The sequence below is a fragment of the Alternaria incomplexa genome (assembly GCF_024043165.1).
Source record: "Alternaria incomplexa strain BMP 0042 chromosome Unknown scaffold_15, whole genome shotgun sequence".
NCBI lineage: Eukaryota > Fungi > Ascomycota > Dothideomycetes > Pleosporales > Pleosporaceae > Alternaria > Alternaria incomplexa.
In genome coordinates, this window is record NW_026249864.1 from 1 (window position 1) to 19680 (window position 19680).

The following is a 19680-nucleotide window of genomic DNA, read 5'->3' on the forward strand; positions in this document are numbered from 1 at the left end:
CTGTTAAAGCCCGCGGATTATGCGCACGGATTATGCCCTCTAGATTTCCTTTCTTAGTTAGCGAACCCTAACGCGATACTAAATCGGGCGCGGATTGTGCATAATCCGTCGCCTTATATTGGTTAGGTTCTTATAATCTGTAATAACCTCGAATTCTCGTACGCCTTAGAGTTCGGCGTTCTATTCTTTTAAATAGCAGATTATAGCTAGAAGCTTCTTATTATAGATTAGGTAGTTATATTTATAAGTAAGGAACTTGCGTAATAGATAGGCAACCGTACGAAGTACGCTGTCTAGGCCTCTTTAAGAAAGAGTTTCTCCTAGTGCGTATCTAGAAGAGTCGCATTCTAGAATTATAGGTAGCTCTAGGTCGAAGAGTATAAGAATCTTATTAGATAGAAAGGCTTTCTTAATCGTATAGAAGCTTCTCTCTTACTCTATTCTCTATATAAACTTAGCGTCCTTGCGTGTAAGTTAGACTAGTAGTTTAGACAGTCGTGCGAAGTAGAGAATAAACTTTCTATAGAAGTTCGCAAATTCTAGGAATTCTCGTACGCCTTTAACTATAGTAGGCGCGTTCTAGTCTTAGATAGCCTGTACCTTATCTAGGTCTATAGATACGCTCTTCTCTGCTTCTATAATAAATTCTAAGTACTTCGTACGCTAGACGTTAAATTCGCACTTCTTTATCTCTAATTGTAGTCCGGCTGCCTTAAGTTAATCTAACACTGCCTGTACGTAGCTATAGTGCTAGAATAGTAGTCTATCTGTAAAGATAATAATATTATTAAGGTACGCTAAAGCGAATTTATCTAAGAAGTCTCTTAGTACCTAGTTTACGTAGCGCTAGAACGTGCTTAGAGCGTTTGCAAGGCTAAAGAGGGTTACTAGCTATTTGTACGAGCTAAATCTTATCTAGAAGGCTGTTATCTACTTCTATCTCTCTATAATTCTTATCTTGTAGAAAGCAGCTATTACGTTAAGCTTAGTGTACTACTTAGCCCGTCTGATCTAGTGTAGAGTTTCCTTAATAAGAGGCAGTAGATATTAATTCTTCTTAGTAATAGCGTTTAACGCTCTATAGTTAACACAAAATTGTAACCTGCCGCCTAGCTTCTATATAAATAGAACTAGTAAAGCTGCAGAAGAATTGCTTACTTGTATAAACTCTTTATCTAGAAGCTTATACAGTGTCTTTCGTAGTACTAATAGTTTATCTCTTAACATGCTGTAGAGAGGCCTGTACAGAATTTTTAGGTTCTTGCTATTCTCTTATTCTAGCTCTAGCTAGTAGTCTACCTTAGGCTCTTATAAGAGTAGAAGGTTCTCTCTCTTCTTTAGTTAGAATAGGTGTACGTACGACTATAGGTATTCCGGAAGTTGCTAGCGGATTTGCTCTGCTGTTAAGAGGGTCTTAATTTAGAGAGCTTTCTTAATATCGCGAAGGCTTGCTGCGAATATCTGCACCTTATTCTTCTCTTACTAATTTCGTTATACGTGTAGTTAGAAGGCTGCAGCAGAGATTAGAGAGAAGTCTATCTTCCTCTTCTATAACTCTATACTGCGTATAGTAATACTATATTAGAGTAGCCTTAACATGTGCTAGCTAGAATTAATAATTCTACTAACTTGTTCTAGCTATAACTTTCTAAGAATTATATTGTAATCGTACGTTGTAGAAACAATGTATGCCGCGGCACGTTATTTTAATCCTCTAACGTCTAAGTTAAACTCTATAATAGCGTTAACAGAGCTCTTCTAATCGTTTACTCTATTAATCTAGATTCGGGGTATCTCTATGCGCGGTAAGCTCTTTAATTGTACAAGCTTCTTAGTTATAATTCTATAAGTGTAGCAACTATTATTAACTATAGCGGTAGCGTATTCTAGGCTATTTATTATAATATCTATTAACATAGAGGGGGTTACTGCTAGCTGTAATAAGATCTTCTAAGAAGATCGTACGGCCTAAAGAGGCTTCTCTATACTTAGCTCTAGCTTGCGTCTTTAAGCTAGAGCCTTTCTTTTTCTAACTTCTTAGAGTCGGTATCTACTCTTATAGAAGTAACTGCAGCGACTATAGCTTCTTTCTCTTCTATATAAGCAGGTCGCTTTCTAATTTTAGCCTAGCACTAAGCGACTCTATAGCCTTAGTGCCTACATCTTAAACAGTCTTCTCGCTCTCTTCTTTTCTAAACCTAGGCCTATATTCTCTAAAATTCTCTCTTTGTACGAGGCTAGAACGCTGCTATAGTAGAAGTCTAATCTATCGCGTTATTATAGTAATAGGTACGTAGAGGTAAGATTGTATAGAGTGTATAGTTAAGAGAGGACTAATCTACGGCTTTTAGATTCTTCTAAGTAACACGCATTCTTTAAACAAACTACTTGTACGTCTCTCTAGTAGAAGGTTAATAACCTACTTAGTAACGTAGTAATCTCTTATTTAATAAGTTCTTAAGGTAATTAATTTTCTACGCATTACTTGCGCTATCTAGACTAGCCTCTAAGAACTTAAGATTAAAGAATTATACGTAGAGAATAAGATCCTCTTTGCCTTGCTTTGTCGTACGAAGAAACTATATTACTTTCTCCTTAATCGTAGAGTTAATAAAGAACCTATCTAGCTGTTGCTATAAATTCTAGAGAGAGAGGCTAGATCTTCTCTCTATTAATATAGTAACGTACGTCCTTAGAGCTATAAAGGCCTATCCTTTCGTACAAGTAATTATATAGTAAACTTAATTACTCTTGCTTAGGTAAGCTTATTAGTCTGCAAAAAGCTTTGCTTACACGCGTGTCTTCTACTAAGTGTAGTTCTTGTAACTACTCTTCTTAAAGACCTCTACATCTAGTAGGCGTAGCTTCTCGTATTATACGGGCTCTTAAATTCGGCCCGATATTAACGTAGCAGGTAGAGTAGTTCTACCTAGACTTAGCATACTTAGCATCCTTCTCTAATCCTCGATAATTTAAGTTAGAGCCTAGAGTTGCTAGCTTAGCATAGCATACAACTATCGTTTCTAGGTTACTTAGTTTAGGTCGCTCTGTAGTCGTCGTACGTAATCTTAAAGCTCCTCTACTTTAAGCGCATAGTTTCTTTCTAGAGAGAAGTCTGTTCTGCTTTCTCTTAGCTCTTTCTAGTTTATTATATTATTGTCTACCTGTGCTTCTATTATACGAGTAGAGTCTTACTAACCTATAACACTTAATAAGTAGCTGCTCTTAATTCTAACTTGCTACGTGCAAGAAGAAAGAGTAAAGTAAGGTTAATCTTTCTTCTAATATTACAGGCAGAAAGAGACCTGCTAATAAGTATATATTTGCTTCTATATACAGAAGAAGAAAGATAAGAGAAGAAAGGTTTTTCTTACGCGTACGACTTGCCTCTTATAGGCCTTGTGCTTTACTACTTTAGTCGGCGCTAAGTTATACGTTATATAACTAGAACCGTCTGCTTAATACGGCGTAGCCTCTTATAATAAGCTCTAACTTTAGCGAGAAACGTTAAGTCTCTCTAGCTAAAGTTTACGCACAAATATCTTAATAACAGTGCTAGCTGCAGGTATTCTAAAGAATGCACTAGATTTGCAGCGTTGTCTTGTATCTTCTAGGTAAGTTTTAGTATATTGCGATACTGTTAAAGCCCGCGGATTATGCGCACAGATTATGCCCTCTAGATTTTCTTTCTTAGTTAGCGAACTCTAACGCGATACTAAATTAGGCGCGGATTGTGTATAATCCGTCGCCTTATATTAGTTAGGTAGCTAATAAGGCTGCTATGCAGCGCAAATTGCACAAAAGAAAGCAGATTAAAGTAGAAGAGTTTATAGTAGTAAAGGATAGCTAGCGCAGAACAGCTTTACAGAAGTTTAAAGCGCGTAATAATAGAAGAAGAGTAAAGAGGCTAGCGCGCGTTAAAGAGAGTAAACTGTTCTAAAGACGCTGTAGACGCTATAATAATATAGAGTATAACGCGCGAACGTGTAATTATAAAGCAGAGGTAGCCTCTTAATTCTATTTTAGTGTCTTTTATACTATATTATGCTAAAGTAGATTGTAATAGGCTATAACAGGGGGGGTTTTAGTAGAGTCTAAGCACAGGTAGACCGCGAAGCATGCACCTACGTTAAAGTGTTTTGTATATTAGCTTTAGTATAGAAAGATTCTAGGTTTGTAGGTTAGGCTATAGTTGTTTACAATCTAATACTGTAGTTTTAGTAGAGTCTTAGCAAAAGGTGACCGCTCGCTTGTGGTGACCGCTCGCTTGTAACCTACGTTAGTAGCTCTAAGAACGTCATCTCGGGTAGGCTATTACCTACCGCAACGCTTCCGTCTACACGTTATAGCTCGTTACTTTAACAAAGTTCTACCTCTCTATCTCTGCATTGTATTTCCCACGCGTATCAAAACATACATACGATGGAAGCTCGACACAAGCACGGCGGTGGCGACTTTACAGCTACTCGCCATTCTACGACCTACGACTACATCTCGCCCTCCAAACTGGATCTAGTCGGCAAGCATGTGTTGATCACTGGCGCCGCATGGGAAGATGGGATCGGGTATGCCACAGCTACGGCGTTTGCGCGCGCAGGAGCAACTGCAATCGCAGTAGCTGATCTGCATGGCGTATCAGACGAATTGTCCACAAGATTGAAGCAAGCCGCGACGCAAGCTGGACGCGCCGAGCCTATCGTAGTATGCTGCACAGTCGACATATCAAAACTAGACAGCGTGCAAGCCATGCATGATATCGTGTCGCGGGCTTTTGATGCGCGCTTTGACGTTGTAGTAAACAACGCAGCACATATGGAACCATACGTGCCGTTCCTCGAAACAGACGCAGATGTGTACTGGCGAAGCTATGAAGTCAACGTCCAGGGTCTGTTCAACATGGCACGTGTCTTCCTCCCCTTACTACTCTCAATAAACACCACACACAACGGACTGTGCACGATGATCAACGTAGCCTCCTCTGGCGCCCTGACCGCCCGTCCTGGAAGCGGGAGTTACCGCAGCTCAAAGCTCGCCATCTTGAGATGGACAGAAACTTTACAGCTGGAGTACGGCAATAAAGGCCTGCTGGCGTTTTGTGTGAATCCTGGTGCAATCAAGACCAAGATTACGGAGACGGCGCCTGAGGAAGTGAGAAATAGGTTTCCGGATCGACCTGAGGTTGCCGGTGATACGATTGCTTGGTTGGGTGCTGAGCGGAGGGAGTGGTTAGCGGGGAGGTATGTGAGTTGTACGTGGGATATAGAGGAGCTGGTGAGCAAGAAGGATGAGATTGTAGGACAGGATAAGCTTAAGATGAGGATGGCCTTCTAATTACATCAATTCATTGGCCCTCCCGCTACAGAAGTAGGCGTGGAGCTTCTGTGTCTCCTTCTTGCGCTGGCAAATGGGTTGCTCCGAGATTTTTGGATGGGTTGCCCGATATATCAACGAATACTGATCTAAATCAAGTACATTTTGATTCATCAGATAGCTAGAAGCTGATTCTACAACTTTTCCATAACGTATTGGATAAGTAAGTGAGCCATCTCACCGACTTTGCGCACCCCCCGTGCTTACGCGAAGAACAGGGAGCGGAACCCGCGCTAAGTCAAGATTCCAGTTAAGTTCTAGGCAGTCCCTCGAAGGTTGGCTTTTCTCTTAACTAGTTTGCTTCTCTGTGCGTAAAGTCTGCCTTGCAGCCTGCAACGCTGTCTTTACGTCGATTTTCGCGTTGTAACCGTAAAGCCAAGGTTGTACCTCGGGACATGTCCATCGACTAGGGAATGCGCTTTGAAGGGGCTTTCCCAGTTGCGCCAGCATCAGCGCATCCCGCTTCTCTTGCTGTGGCCCGTCGCGCAGATGAAAATCTTCTCGCTGCTTGAATGTTTCCTTCACAATAAGTTCGCCGCGTGCCTTGCGTAGCTGTTGGAACAACTGCAGTGTACTTGGTAGTTCATCTTTGGAATTGAAGTGCTCCGGAGCTAGTAAGAGCCCAAGGACGGCGCCGTCTTCGATAGAAGAGTTTGCGCCTTGAGCGAGATAAGGAAGCATTGGGTGACACGAATCTCCGATGAGCACAAGATTATGCTGCGCGTTGATCCAGGAGCTCATCTCCGCCCGGTGCATTAGCTTCCACTTGTCAACCTTGTCCACATAACCGAGTAGCTGAATCAACCTGTGTGAATGGTAAGTATGCGTCCTAGTCGTAGCGCGAGACGAGTGGAGCATCTTACACCGGGTCCCATCCCTCGAACAAATCCCTCATTTCGTCCAAGTTGCCTTCGGTCCTTGCGACACCTGCTTCTAGATCATCGGGAACGAGTAAGACCAAGTTATACATGTCACCGCCACGTATGCTGTATGCTACAACGTGTGCGTCTGGACCCGCCCAGAACCGACACATGGGTGATCGCACCATTTCCCTCAGCTTCGGATCGCTGATCTGATCTATTTTGAGCACGATGCGATATGCTAAATCTCCTGTAGGTAGTGGGGGGTCGTTACGTCCTAGCACAGCAGATCGACAAAAGGACCAGAGCCCGTCTGCTCCGACTATAAGATCGGCGTCGTAGTTCTGGCCCTCTGAGGTCGTCACGCGCGCCCTATCGCCGGTAGACAACCCCTGATCTACAATCGTTACTTTTGCGTTCAGTACTACGATCACGCCCAGTTCTTGCGCTCGCTTGACCATGGCCTGCTGCAGATCTACGCGATGGCAGTCGGAGAATGGCGCTTCGTACTTGCGGCGGATGTTCGCATCGAACTCTGCCTCGTGCGCAAGTATCTTGCCGCGATAGTTGTGGACAGTCAGTGCGATGGGCTCGCAGACACGATCGCGGATTGTGTCGTAAACAGACCAGTTCAGAAGGAGACGTGTAGCATTAGGTGTAAGTTGGAGGCCTGCGCCTATCTGGAATGCTGGTTAGTATAGACACCGATTGCAACCATCTGGTGTCGTAGACGTGAGCACATACTTCAGCCAGCTCCCTTGCGCCCTCCAATACCGTCACCGAGTGTCCTGACAAGGCACATTGTATCGCTGCGGCGAGTCCAGAGAGCCCAGCGCCCACGACTAAGATGTCGAGCTTGTGTGGCATAGCTGGCGTTGGTTCAAGTCGTGGCGGAAAAGGCAAGACACAAGTCAAGTTGCGAAGACGAGTCGACCCAGCGGAACTGACGTGTGCAGGCGCGTCGTCGCCGTACTCGAGTAACGTTCTATCAGACACGCATCTATCGCCGGTCGCAGCGCGTTTCGATGCGTGCAGGATAATGTCTCTTCCGGAGTGGTGTGGGGGATGCGGGGTTGCTTGAAGCCACCCTTGCAGTGCTTGCAGCACCCCGGGCGTGCGCGCAGGTCGGCAACGCTTGGCGTGGGATAACAATGGTGGCAGCACACAGAACAACGGAGCATAATCCCAGGTGGCACGTCGAAAGATTGATGCTTTGTCGCTTTGGAGGTGTCGGTATCATTTGCGATGGGCCATTCGAAAAGCATGCCAACTAGCCTGTATCGCAGCACCTCCCCAATGCGAGATTGGTATTGTACGGCAGCTTGCTCGACCGTCGTCATGACGCTAATACTGCAACGATCACGGCCAGACGCTCGCTTCTACATCCCGTGGCATTCAAAGATTCCCATCGCTCGATAGCTACGGAGATGCGCCGCGCCTCACGTCATGGGGTGGGGTAATGGAAAGACGTTCCGCCCTACCGTTGTTCAAGATATATTCCACGTCACTACGCGTCTGCAACAACATTCCACGCTGTTCGAACAAATACCATTCAACAACCATGGTTTCTCTCGACAAGCCAATCGTGCTCCATTACGAAGGCTCCATCTTCTCGCACCGGGTATTATGGTATCTATGGCATCGCGGTATACCCTATGATGAATGTGTACATCATTACCGCCTCTTTCAGTTGCGTCAGCTAAGAAGTCATCTAGATCCAGCCGGCATTCATGCCGCGTGAAGACCTTGAACTGCTGGGCGTCGGCTACAGAAAGATACCCGTCGTGATCATCGGAAAGGACATATACTGCGATTCTCGATTCATCATCTCCAAGCTAGAGTCTCTGTACCCCAACAGCGCTCTCTCACCTTCCACGCCAATGGATGTCGGTATCAGAAAGCTCTTCGAAAACTGGACAATCGACGGCGGCATCTTCGCCAACGCCGTGAGGATGATACCATACTGGCAGGAGACAAGCTTCCTATCGAATGAAGCCTTTGTAGATGATCGTCAGAAGCTCATGGGAAGGCGCTTCACCGCCGATGATATGGAGATGGGGCGGCCTGATGGCACGCAGCATTTGCAGCTCGCTTTTGACATGTTGGAGTCTACTTTCCTTGCCGATGGCAGGGCGTGGATTTTGAACACACAAGAACCCTCGCTAGCAGATATTGATTGTGTGTGGCCGTTCAAGTGGTTGATGTCGGAGCCCACTATGAAGGACAGTCTTCCCGCGCGTTACTTCAACGCTGAGACGTATCCGAGAGTATTTTCGTGGGTAGAGAGATTTGTGGCACAACTGGAAAAGAAAAGGAAGAGAATGCCAATGCCCAAAACGCTGGATGGAAATACTATGGTCCAACGAACTCTTGGCACTTCTACCTCACCAGAAAACGTTACATTCATCCATGACAATTCACATAAGCTCAAATACGGCGACGAGGTCGAGATATTTCCTTCCGATTACGGACATATGGGAAAGACTGTTGGGAATCTCGTTGGTCTTACAATTGACGAGGTCACTATCTGTAACAGCAAAAGTGTCCGTGTACATTTTCCGCGCTGGAACTTCAGTGTCGTCAAAATCGCGTCTAAGTCCATGATCTAGACAACTGATAGATCCGATTTCCGTTCATCTTTCTCGCTACGGTTAGTGAATTTAGTGAGCTCGTTCCAAGGCAATAGTTGCTGTCTCATCGCTTTTCATCACCGAAGCGTTTTCCTATCGGTCACTGTAGCTGTTGTAACATTGCGTTATGGAACACCAGCGGACTAGATGTTTAGCAATTCGCACTTTAGTTTGTAGTCATTGCAGGTAAGCTGGGACATTTGAAACATAACGCTACGATGGAGATGAACATATGAGCCCATGCACAATGGTACGTCCGTGTCATGAGCCTTTTGTTATCGAATTAAATTAATCGTGGTTGGTAAAACTTTGCAGGACGGTATACATCGACCTCTGACGCAACACGACGACAGCAAAGTCACTGCTGCTCACGAAAGCTATTCTTCCTTGTCCGCAGCTTATGAGGCTAATGAATTGCCAGCGCCATTCTCCTTGCAGTAATAGTTCAACTCATCACCACCGATGTGATTCCCTAGCGATTGACAAAGGTTGAGCTTGCCGACTTCGGTCTGCACAATGTTAGCATGCGAAGCGTTCATGGAGGGATTCTTGTATGTCTCACCATCTTGCAATCAGCACATGTATCCCATTGCTGGTCGCCAGTGTTGCGATTCAGATATGCGTTGCATGCCTTTGTTGTTGCGTCGGCGTTGTACACGTATTGTCCGCCGACTTCATCGACACAAAGACCTTCCCTGTGGAGGTCGGCGCTGACGAAGGAGCCCACGAGGATGGAAAGTGCGGAGAGGACGACTGAGAAATGCATGACGGCTTCAGGTTTCGAAATAGCTCAGACAGAGCGAAGGTAACGACAGAATTGACTGTAAAAGCCAGGTGCACCAAAGGATTAAAGAGCGGAAGTTGGGTACTGCTCAGAACCGGATGTGGAAACGAGATAAATAAGTAAGAACTGATGATAGAACGGATCCTCGTTCATGCTTTCATCGCCATCACTACAATTGTCCTTTGTCCATTCTCGGCGCAATTGTGGCGAGCGCGCCCCTTCTTCCAAGGTTGTGAAACGTGGTTGAGCCACCGTGGTATCGAGGGACCGCACAGCAATGCCCCAATCCCACATTCCCTCGGCAGGTGAACCGAGTGCACTATTAGAGCGGCGTCCTATTAGAAGTCGGGAATTCTATGCCTTGTATTATTAAGGGTAGATGCCGAGAACCCGGAAAGGGTTTGCACTTCATGCGCTTCGGCCCGAAAGAACGATGCGGGCGTGCTTTTGTTACAGTGATACTCGAGGAGCCACTCGACTCATGTTGGGCCTAGCGAGACCCACTCAGAATAAGTAATCCTACGGCGAGCCTTTGGGTAGGCATGGAAGAACTATTCGTACTTCGAGACAGCAAATCACCGGACAACCATGAAACCAATCAGCCGCGCACCTGAACACGTTACCTAGGTTCGTATACTCCACCACTATTGATCCTTCATAAATCCCTGCCAAGAAATGTATTGACGTACCTGTTTACCAAGATAGCTGGAATGTTAAAATTGCGTCTCAGAACCCATGTTACGATCAGTCATACAGCCGACGCTGCCAATGCGGTGCTAACTTGCTCGCACGTCTTGACGATAAGTAGAGCACGCCTCCCTGATCATGAATTCTTCTCACCACCTTACCTGCCCTGTCACTCTTTTCGTAAAGTTCTACACATTCGTTTCACCTCATATATGTACTCGCTATAATGCACTCCACTTCCTTCATCACCCTCATTTTTGGCGCCGCTCTCGTCGCGGCTGCTCCCGCACCCGTCAAAATCGGACTGGATGACGTTATCCTCCACGGCAAAGGCCACTTCACCGTTATGAAACGATCTGCCTTTGAAGAGCTGGAAGCTGCACGCAAGGCCAGTGCTGTACCTCCGAAGCCTGCCTACCTTGCTGAGATTCACTTCTCCGGCAACGAGACCAAAACACCAGACAAGCAGCACTTGAAACGCGACACCAGCATTATCATTCCAAACCCCAACTCTCGTTTCTTGGGCTGGGATGTTCAAATGAGCCAAGTCACCAAGGGCGCACCGACTACTATCTCCGTCGCCTCGGGTTTCTCCATTAGTAACAGCATTTCGGTTGGGGCGAGCAGCACTTTGACACTAGTCAAGGACTTCCTCCAAGTCTCCATGTCAATCGACTACAGCCAGACGTGGCAAACGACTCAGACGCAAACCTTCACCGCCGAGGTCCCCAAGGACAAGTATGGCGCTTTTGTCAGTAACCCTTGGACCAACCGTGCGAGTGGAAGTGTCTGGACGGGTACCATCGGTGGTGATGGAGAGCTATCCGACTACCAGGCTGACTCGTTCGAGTCAAAGCAGTTCGACAATATGGAATGGGTTGATGGTGTTATTAGTCTTTGTACAGGCGACGAGTTTCCTCTCAAAAGGTGCTTGGGCGAGGGTACACTATGAGGCTGGAAAGGGCCGTGACGAGCACATACTGACTTGACTGGGTGTCGGAATCGAGGATGCATGGAGGATCAAGACGGCTTCATAGATCCAGTACAGCTAATAATATTCAAGTGCTGTTTTGTAGAGGAAAGCGTTTATTGTGAGACCCGTCGAGCATGAGGCAATCGCATATCAAACTCCTAGCACTAGGCCGAGAACCTGGTTGATCATGCCTTTATACCTGCATCGTTCTGTCCACCCAAGGCTTCAGCGCCGCAAGTCCGATGACAACAGCCTCCTCTGTTCTAATTGTCCTGCTGCCCTGTCCCGGAACCAAATTAACCCAAGCATCAAAGAGCTCGCTAGCCATCGATTTGCCCAATCCCCTTGCCGCGAGAACCGGGTCGTTGGCAATAGCCGGTTCTATGCCCGCTTGACCACCAAATACAATAAGGAGGTGTTTGAAGGGTTTGTGAGCTTTGGCTTTGGCTGCAAACGTAGCAGACTCATTGCTGGTGTCAGTAAATAGTGAATAGACAGACTGGCCGCGTTCCGATGTCCCTATAGACATGTCATAGCCATCTGGGTATTCGCAATCGGAGAAGACGGCGCTGAGTGATGGAGCGCGTCGGACTGTGTAACCCCAGTAGTAGCCGCCTTCCTCACGTGGCACGCTGGCCGAGCATGCCGTAGCATCCAGTCGATTGCATTCCTGCTGAGATAGGTGGGGCCAGTTGGGTGGTGCATCGGCATTGGTGAAGCGAACGGTTGTGCGCATGCCTTGCTCAGGAGGGGCTTCTTTGGAGACAGGGACGCGGATGGGATACGGCAGACCGCATTTGACGTATGCATACTCTGAGTCATGAGACAGAGATGTCCCTGAATTGTTGTTCTTGGGTATCAATGATGTGGGTAAAAGGGCTGCGCCGACAAAGACACCTTCGCGGTATCGACACCACTCGTGGCTTCGAAGATGGTGCGGCATATCCATACTCGGGAGATTACCAACCCATTTGAGATTCTGATGTTCCTTGAAGATGCTCAATCGGGGATCATCGGCGTCGTATCGTAGATGAGGTGGGCATTCGGCGTAAGACAATAAATGGCAAAGGAACTGGTCTGGGTTCTGCCATGCCTCATCGTGCTCCAGGATAGAGTCGAGGACTTGTTGCTTGGACCGTCCTTTGCGGATGTATTTGGAATCAACTACTCTGGGGTCGACATTGCTTGGATCTTCATCGAATACAACGATTTCATCGACACAGTAGATGGCGGCTGCGCGTGCGATTCGTCCGACTTGGATAGTCTTGTGATCGGGCTTCTTGGCATTGAGAGTCCAGCTTCCCGGCAAAGCGATAGTGACGGTCCAGTCGCGACCTTTGGTTGGTGTGAAAAGAGCGGTAGGTTTAGAAGTATCAACGTCGTCTATTTGTTGCTCTTGGGTGTCGCGTTTGCGTTTCTTGGCAGGACTGACGTTGTCGTGTGGAGGCTGATGCACAGTCATGGTCAGTCTTCGACTTGAGCTTGAGCCGTTCGAAGTCACGATGTCGTGAACAAAGATGGCGCAACGTGCTCTTGAGTAACGGGTGCGGTCGCGGGAAAATGTGAATCGGTCGGTGGCATGTTGCTCGTTGAAGGTCGCAACTTTTTGTCCTGTCTTAGCGCGCCCACCCCTGTCGCACCGCGGCTTGCGGCTTGCGGCTTGCGGCACCGCCGCTCGCTCAGCCCACTGCGGCGGCGCAGCTTGACTTCGATGTCTCTTTCCCACCATGACAGTGGTATAAGCTGCTCTGATCTAAAAGCATCCTCGAGACGACGCACCTCACAACATGGAGGGCCACAAGTACACCTAGCCACCGCTCCCTTCATTGCTCGCATACAAAACTAACAACCCCCTCTAGGCCCACGGCCTCGCCTGCGACCTCTTCGACGCCCACGGGCACGCTCTTCGCCTTCCTCGCCCTCTACCTTACTACGCTCTTCTCCTTCGACACGTGGGCCGCCGCACGAGGGTCCCCCTACCGCGCACCAGGCATCAACAACTCCACGTATCGCCCTGCCGTCACTGCACCAGCACCAGGCAGTTACCAGGACGGCATGCATGGGCGGGGTCGTGCTGGACCCAGGTCTGGTAGTCAAGCGCGGGGCGGTGGACATGCTGGGAGCATCGCACAGACGAGCGACTCAAGACCGCCGATTCAGATGGGTGGCACAGCTGCGTGCAGCGCTTGTTTGATCTAAGGCAGGCGACGTGAGGCGATGGGGACTGCACTTGCATGGCTGACGATGAATGGCGGCGTAGTCTTGAGCCTATCTTGACATCTTCATTGCTCCCTTTCGCGCCAAGCGACTCGGTGATGCTAGCGAAACTAACTACGCTCCCCTCCGCACATTCGTACTCATCAACGTGATCTTTTTGCCCTTCTTCTTCTTTCCACCGGCCGGCTTCTTCGTGCCTTCTTCGCCTCCACCCAGAGACATGGCTTGTGCTTGGGCAATCATGTCTTCCTCGGCAAGCAAATCCTTCTCCCAGCCCTGCAGCCACCCATCATCGCCGTCATGATGATCCTGGGGCCCAAACACTGGAGATGTGCCTGCCACTATCGCCGTACCCCATACGGTCCGTGGCGCTGACGGGCTTGACGAAGGAGAAGCCAACGGAGCGAAGCCATCGCCACGCCGCCGTGGCCAGGGTGGCGACGTCGAAGAGTTGTCTCCATCCATGACGGGCTGCACGTCCGGCATGCTGCCTGATGCTAGAGGCTGGAAATCGTCGGCGGAGAATCTCTCCGTCATGCTTGGACGCCTTCTGCGCGCAGATGCAAACTCGGCGTACTCGGCCTTTTCCGCACGCTGTCGTGCCTTCTCTTCTTTGCTCTCTTTCTCAACATGCCTCTTTCGCCTTCTCTCAATATCGGGTCGGAAGCGCTCCAGCACTTCTGGGGCAACAGTATCGGTCCAATCACATTCAAGGAAAGCAACCTCACAGCCGTATGGTAGATGCGCCAGGTATTTTGTGCGCTTGCGCAATTCGTCATCGACTACGTGTCCCGTAGATACGTGCTCGACACGGGGAAGGATCGTTGAGGGAAACGAGGCGAAATTTCCGAAAGCCGCTTTCAGAATGCGAATGTCTAGCGGAGATAAGTAGTAATGCAACAGTGCTTGGTAGAAGAAATATTCCGCGGGCGTCTGATGGTGCTCGTGGTGCTGTCGATTACGAAGCTCTGCAAGCGTCAAAGACATTCCATGGCTTGCTGCTGAAGAGTGCGAAGAGCCAGACATGGCCCTGTCCTTGCCGTAAGCAAGACCGACCTGGGAATGGTCCTGTACGGTGTACATGTCTGGTGCCGTCGTTTCGTCGAATACGATGGGCGCTCTCTTCATCTTGGGTTCCGCGGGCTTGGCGGGCTCCTCTGGTGGGTTTCCGATTCCTTTGAGTTTCTCCTTGGCCTCTCGGATACTCCTTATCGCCTTGTTGGTCCATTCCATGCTGTCTTCGGCAAACATGACTTCGTCCTCTTTTCCTTGCTGCTCCAGCTTTACAATTTCCTGATCATGTTGGTGCAGCATGTAGTCCTCACCACCGCGCATTATGCGGGCATAATCGGTTACCTCGGCGGCATGATACCAAGGGATATCTTCATCTTTGGTCATAGCGTACGCGCCATCGCGGGGCATAGCCAGGGTGCTTCCCGCGGATCTGACAGCCAAGCGGAGAACTACATCGCCTCCCTCGCGGGGAGGCTCACCCTCCTGGCCTGTGTACCAGCGCACTGGCCTCGTTTCCGATGCGTATATGGTGTCGAAGCACAGCGGGCATTTGCTCGAACGTGCCCGCTTGTCTCGGGCCTTGGCGTCGTCCTCGGAATGCATGTACCGGATGAGACATGGGAGACAGAAGATGTGGCCACACCTCGCCATCCTGGGGGCTACGGGTGAGCCAAGGCAAATGGGGCACGAGGCATCTTGCGAAATCTCGGAAGCCAGTATCTGCAGGACGTTGTTCCAATCGAGGTGGACATCAGCATCGACACTTTGGGCGCGGTAGTCGCCGCGGGGGTCTACGATGAAGCGGTAGTTGGCGTGCACGTATCTGCATGGTGTTAGCGGAATGGTCGACACGGTGCTGCTCCCGTTGAGACTCTCACCTTGCCTTGTCTACGGCGTGGTAGCCCGAGCCAAGGCCCCACGTCGGATTGCGCCGATAGCTCCTCGCGTGGCCATGGGCGGCATGGTTGGTTGGGCGGGGCGGCAAGCTGAAGTTCATGAGGTGGGTAATGGACGTCTGGCCCTTGCGGTTCTGGAAGGGACGCATGGCGAGAGACTCGGCAATGGCATCCTCGTCCGTCTGCCTGAAGCGCTTCGACGCCTTGTGCTGTTTCTTCTGCTGCTGCGAGTTGCGGGGTGTCGGTGATGACCGCGCGGGCGCGCCACTACCCCGCGGCTGCGTGGAGAAGCTGCTGGTGCTGGCGGAGGGCGTCTGCGTCTGGGCGGGTGAAGCGGGCCCCGAGGGAGCGGAGGCCTTGGACGAGGCGGCGGCGGTGGGCGGATTGCTGGACATGACGCCCAGCTAAGGGTTCACGAGCAGGACAAGGGCGAATAATGCGAGTGCGGTGGTATGTAGCTGCGAGGGTTGGCGTCCCCAAGAGGTGGCTTGGAGACGACGAGAGTCGCAAGGCCGAGTGGCGATGGTGCTCTGACGACAGCGTCCCCGCACAGACGGCTGCGATTGCCCTTTCGGATCACGTTGGCGCGGCTTCTTCTACAACCTCATCGATTCCGACCCCAACAGCAATCCACCCCGACCTCTACCTCTACACTGCACCCCACGTGTCTCCGTCGCGGGCAGCCCGTGCTGCGCTCATGTCGTCCTGATACCATGACCCCGCAGTCCCACTAGACATTTCCCTCTCCCCGTTGCCTCGCAAGCTGGCTGCGACGGCTCCCGCCAGCGCCCACGGTCGAGGCAACACGGCCTCCAGCGCCCACAATGCCCGGCCCGTACATGCCTGGCAGAAGGCACGAGCAGCAGTACTACCACCACCACCACCCGATGCCGCCACAGACACACTCGCCCGTCCAGCACAACCCCTATGCCGCGCCCTACCACCACAACCTCCACCACCTACCGCACTATGGCCCTCCCCACGCCTATGCCCAGCAGCAGCAGCAGTGGTACCCTTATCAGCAGCAGCAGCCGCCGCTCCAGTATGCCATGCCTCCGCGCCAGTTCCAGCCTCAACCCCATGCGTCGCCCGTCGTCGTCTCTTCTCATCTGCACACTGTCCCTCCGGCCAACCGCCCCATGGCGCAAACGCCGCCCATTGTCCACTCGCACACTCCGCCTGCTCCGCGCATGCCCACGCCTGCACCCGCCCCGCCCACGCCTGCGCTGCACTCGCCCGCTCCCATGACTTTCGACGCCCCTCCTCCCGAGGCTGAGTCAAAGCCTACAGAGGCCGCTCCGCCTACGCCGCAATCCATCGCATTCAAGCCTTTCTACCCGCCTCTGCCCTGGTTGTCCGTCCCCGAATCAGTCTTCCCGCCGCGCGCTGCACACCGCCGGCGAAGGCGCAGAGCTCCCGTGTCCATCGAAGACCAGGCTTTGGCCCTGCCCTCGCGCGAGCAGCCCGTGGACGAGCATGACGCCGCGTACCTCGACCAAGGCACCCAAGGCCAGCTGACCCCGACCGAGGAACCGGAGGACTCGCAGGCTTCTACTATACCAGCACCCTCTGACGCTGATGTCGATACTCCGTCTACCTCACATCCGCCTTCGGAAGCCGATCTGGCGCAATCTGCCCCACCGCCTACTGCAACACCATTGCCCGTACAATCGCCAGCCCAGCCTTCAGCCACTGTCAAGCAACACGCCCGCAACCCCACGATCCCAGCCGTGCCCCGCGTTCCTGTCAAACCAATACAGGCTCCCAGTGCACCTTCGACGACGCAACAGTCGGTTAAATCGCCCGCCGGCACTCATCAGGAACACACCCAGAATGGAGACACTACAGCAACAACACCCCACACAGGCCCAAACTCCGAAGAGACTCCAAAGGCATCTCCGCCTCGGCCGGCAGCACCAAAATCCTGGGCAGAGCTGTTGAGGGCAAAGAACACTCCCGCCGTCGCGCAGCCAGCTCCCTCTCCCAACAATACCCTGGCTGTTTCCAACGGCCCTGTAGTACCTAGCAACACCACGCTTGCACACGTTCTGGCGTCTTTCTCAGTTGACGCCGAGACAAAGGCTTCCTTTATCGAGCCTCGAGGGCTTGTAAACACGGGCAACTTGTGCTACATGAACTCGGTGCGACCTAACCCGCTACTCTACTCTGTGCCACGCTGACTTGTCTTGCAGATTCTCCAAGTACTACTGTTCTGCGTTCCCTTTTACGACTTCCTTGATCAGGTGGCAAAGCGCGCTGCGCACAGCTTCAAGTCCGAAACTCCTCTCGTGGACGCCATGATCATGTTCCTGCGCGACTTCCGACTCATCGACTCTGCCGACACCGTCGACCAACTCCGTCTTCGGCTGAAAGGCAACGAGCTCGAGCAGTACGGCGACCCGCTCACACCCGAGTACGTATACGACGTCATAAAGCGTCTGCCTCGATTCGACAATATGAAGAGGGGTCAGCAAGAAGACGCCGAGGAGTTTCTGGGCTTCTTGCTTGCTGGACTGCACGACGAGTGCGTCCACATCATCAAGAGTGGCAAGCAGAGCCAGTCCGCAGACGCCGTCGCATCCCCCGGGACCGCACGATCAGGCTCCATTGATGGTGGTTGGGAAGAGGTTGGGCACAAGCAAAAAACTTCTATTACACAAAATTCTGGGGCGATTGATGTTGAAAGTCCCATCACCAAGATCTTCGGTGGCAAGTTGCGGTCGGAATACAAGAGGCCAGGCGAGAAGGCCTCGGTCACACTTGAGCCGTACCAACCCCTTCAGCTCGATATCGGTGAGCCCAACACTAACAGCATCTCTGATGCTCTCAAGAATCTTACGCGTCTGGAGACGTTGGACGGTGCGGCTCGGGGTTCGAAAGCTTCCACCAAACAAGTGCATATTGAGACCCTCCCACCAGTCCTCATTCTTCACCTGAAGCGTTTTCACTACGACGAAAAGGGACCACAAAAGATTTGGAAGAAGATTGGATACCCCTTGGAGTTGGAGCTTCCGAGGGAGGTTTTCCCCCCGCATAAGCGAAGCAGCTATCAGATCCAGGGATGCTTCCCGCGTTACCGGCTTATCGGTGTCGTGTACCACCACGGTAAGAACGCAAGTGGCGGCCACTACACCGTCGACCTCCGGCGCCAGGAGGGCAAGGAATGGATCCGAATGGACGATACCATCATTCGTCGCATCCGCGCCGAAGATGTCGCTGAGGGCGGCGCTGAAGAGGATCCCAAGGTCCTGGCGGCTGCGCTCGAGCAACACCAGAGCGATGTGGGGAAGAGCAAGAACTTCTTCGCCCGGATCGACTTGGATGAGCAAGAGATGGACAAAGGAGGCTGGAACCAAGTCAATGGAGCCGAGAAGCAAAAGGACAGCATCAAGAAATGGACTAGTGCTGTCAACGGTACGGTAACCCCTATCTCAGCGGGCAAGAGGACGCCTCTGCCCAGCGAGAATCTGCGCGACAACAAAGTGGCCTACATCCTATTCTACCAGCGCATGGAGACTTGAACTATGTTTAGTGGATGGGCCAGACGAAATATGATGAGTCGGCGTCTATTCGAGTCGTTTTGTCATCTCACCTCCAAATTTTACTGCAGCATCTACGACCGAGAAAGAAAAGCGACGATATGCATGCCAATGATGCGTGCAATAGATCTACCGGATCCGCACGATGTACCAAGAAGAGTAGTGGCGCCTTCATGTCGATGTGATACCCTGTGGCAGGTGTTTAGCACACGACAAATAATAAAATGATCGAATGTTCACTCCTGCCCCATTCTTACATGCTCGATATATCAGGCCAACTATTCTTGCCTGGACAGTCTGGTGAATACATAATATTGATGAAATCATTATTTTGTAAGATCGACAAGCATTAAGATGAATATATGGACAAGTAGGTATTATCAGAAAGGCGTTCAAGTCTGGTACAGCCCAATTAGACGTGAAAGGTCGCTGAAGAATGCGTCAAAGACTATTCATACAAGGCTGTTTCGACCGATGTGCAAAACAGCATGTCCCGGCTCGGAACTGGGGTATCGCTCTCTTCGAAACCTTCTCGTTCGGTAGCCATGTTGCCACAGCATATACCATAGTGCAGTCCCAAGACAACTTCATTGTCGTAAAGCATCTTGGAACGCAGCGGAAGGAGTAGCGATAATTCACAATTGACCAAATGCTTATAGCGAGACGATGAGCTATAAGTACGCGTTGGAATAAGCCGAATTTACGCCCTG

The 19680-nt window shown here is 50.4% G+C and overlaps 8 protein-coding genes across 8 annotated transcripts; 4 read left to right on the plus strand and 4 right to left on the minus strand.

The window, feature by feature from the left end:
- Nucleotides 1-4422: 4422 nt before the first annotated feature.
- J4E90_009055 (uncharacterized protein) lies at nt 4423-5331 on the plus strand (the record flags this gene model as incomplete). Its single annotated transcript, XM_051438576.1, has 1 exon — nt 4423-5331. One exon carries the CDS (start codon nt 4423-4425, stop codon nt 5329-5331), a length of 909 nt encoding a protein of 302 aa, XP_051287239.1.
- A 327-nt stretch (nt 5332-5658) lies between these two features.
- J4E90_009056 (uncharacterized protein) lies at nt 5659-7097 on the minus strand (the record flags this gene model as incomplete). Its single annotated transcript, XM_051438577.1, has 3 exons — nt 5659-6175; nt 6234-6910; nt 6975-7097. The coding sequence occupies 3 exons, from the start codon at nt 7095-7097 to the stop codon at nt 5659-5661; spliced, it is 1317 nt and encodes a 438-aa protein (XP_051287240.1).
- Nucleotides 7098-7888: 791 nt separating this feature from the next.
- On the plus strand, nt 7889-8839 carry J4E90_009057 (uncharacterized protein; the record flags this gene model as incomplete). Its single annotated transcript, XM_051438578.1, has 2 exons — nt 7889-7894; nt 7946-8839. The coding sequence occupies 2 exons, from the start codon at nt 7889-7891 to the stop codon at nt 8837-8839; spliced, it is 900 nt and encodes a 299-aa protein (XP_051287241.1).
- Nucleotides 8840-9258: 419 nt separating this feature from the next.
- Nucleotides 9259-9626, minus strand: J4E90_009058 (uncharacterized protein; the record flags this gene model as incomplete). Its single annotated transcript, XM_051438579.1, has 2 exons — nt 9259-9369; nt 9423-9626. 2 exons carry the CDS (start codon nt 9624-9626, stop codon nt 9259-9261), a joined length of 315 nt encoding a protein of 104 aa, XP_051287242.1.
- Nucleotides 9627-10557: 931 nt separating this feature from the next.
- J4E90_009059 (uncharacterized protein) lies at nt 10558-11283 on the plus strand (the record flags this gene model as incomplete). The annotated part of the gene is made up of 1 exon (XM_051438580.1): nt 10558-11283. The coding sequence occupies one exon, from the start codon at nt 10558-10560 to the stop codon at nt 11281-11283; it is 726 nt and encodes a 241-aa protein (XP_051287243.1).
- A 214-nt stretch (nt 11284-11497) lies between these two features.
- On the minus strand, nt 11498-13033 carry J4E90_009060 (uncharacterized protein; the record flags this gene model as incomplete). The annotated part of the gene is made up of 1 exon (XM_051438581.1): nt 11498-13033. The coding sequence occupies one exon, from the start codon at nt 13031-13033 to the stop codon at nt 11498-11500; it is 1536 nt and encodes a 511-aa protein (XP_051287244.1).
- Nucleotides 13034-13635: 602 nt separating this feature from the next.
- J4E90_009061 (uncharacterized protein) lies at nt 13636-15826 on the minus strand (the record flags this gene model as incomplete). Its single annotated transcript, XM_051438582.1, has 2 exons — nt 13636-15358; nt 15414-15826. The coding sequence occupies 2 exons, from the start codon at nt 15824-15826 to the stop codon at nt 13636-13638; spliced, it is 2136 nt and encodes a 711-aa protein (XP_051287245.1).
- Nucleotides 15827-16318: 492 nt separating this feature from the next.
- J4E90_009062 (uncharacterized protein) lies at nt 16319-18952 on the plus strand (the record flags this gene model as incomplete). The annotated part of the gene is made up of 2 exons (XM_051438583.1): nt 16319-17572; nt 17624-18952. The coding sequence occupies 2 exons, from the start codon at nt 16319-16321 to the stop codon at nt 18950-18952; spliced, it is 2583 nt and encodes an 860-aa protein (XP_051287246.1).
- Between the last annotated feature and the right edge of the window lie 728 nt (nt 18953-19680).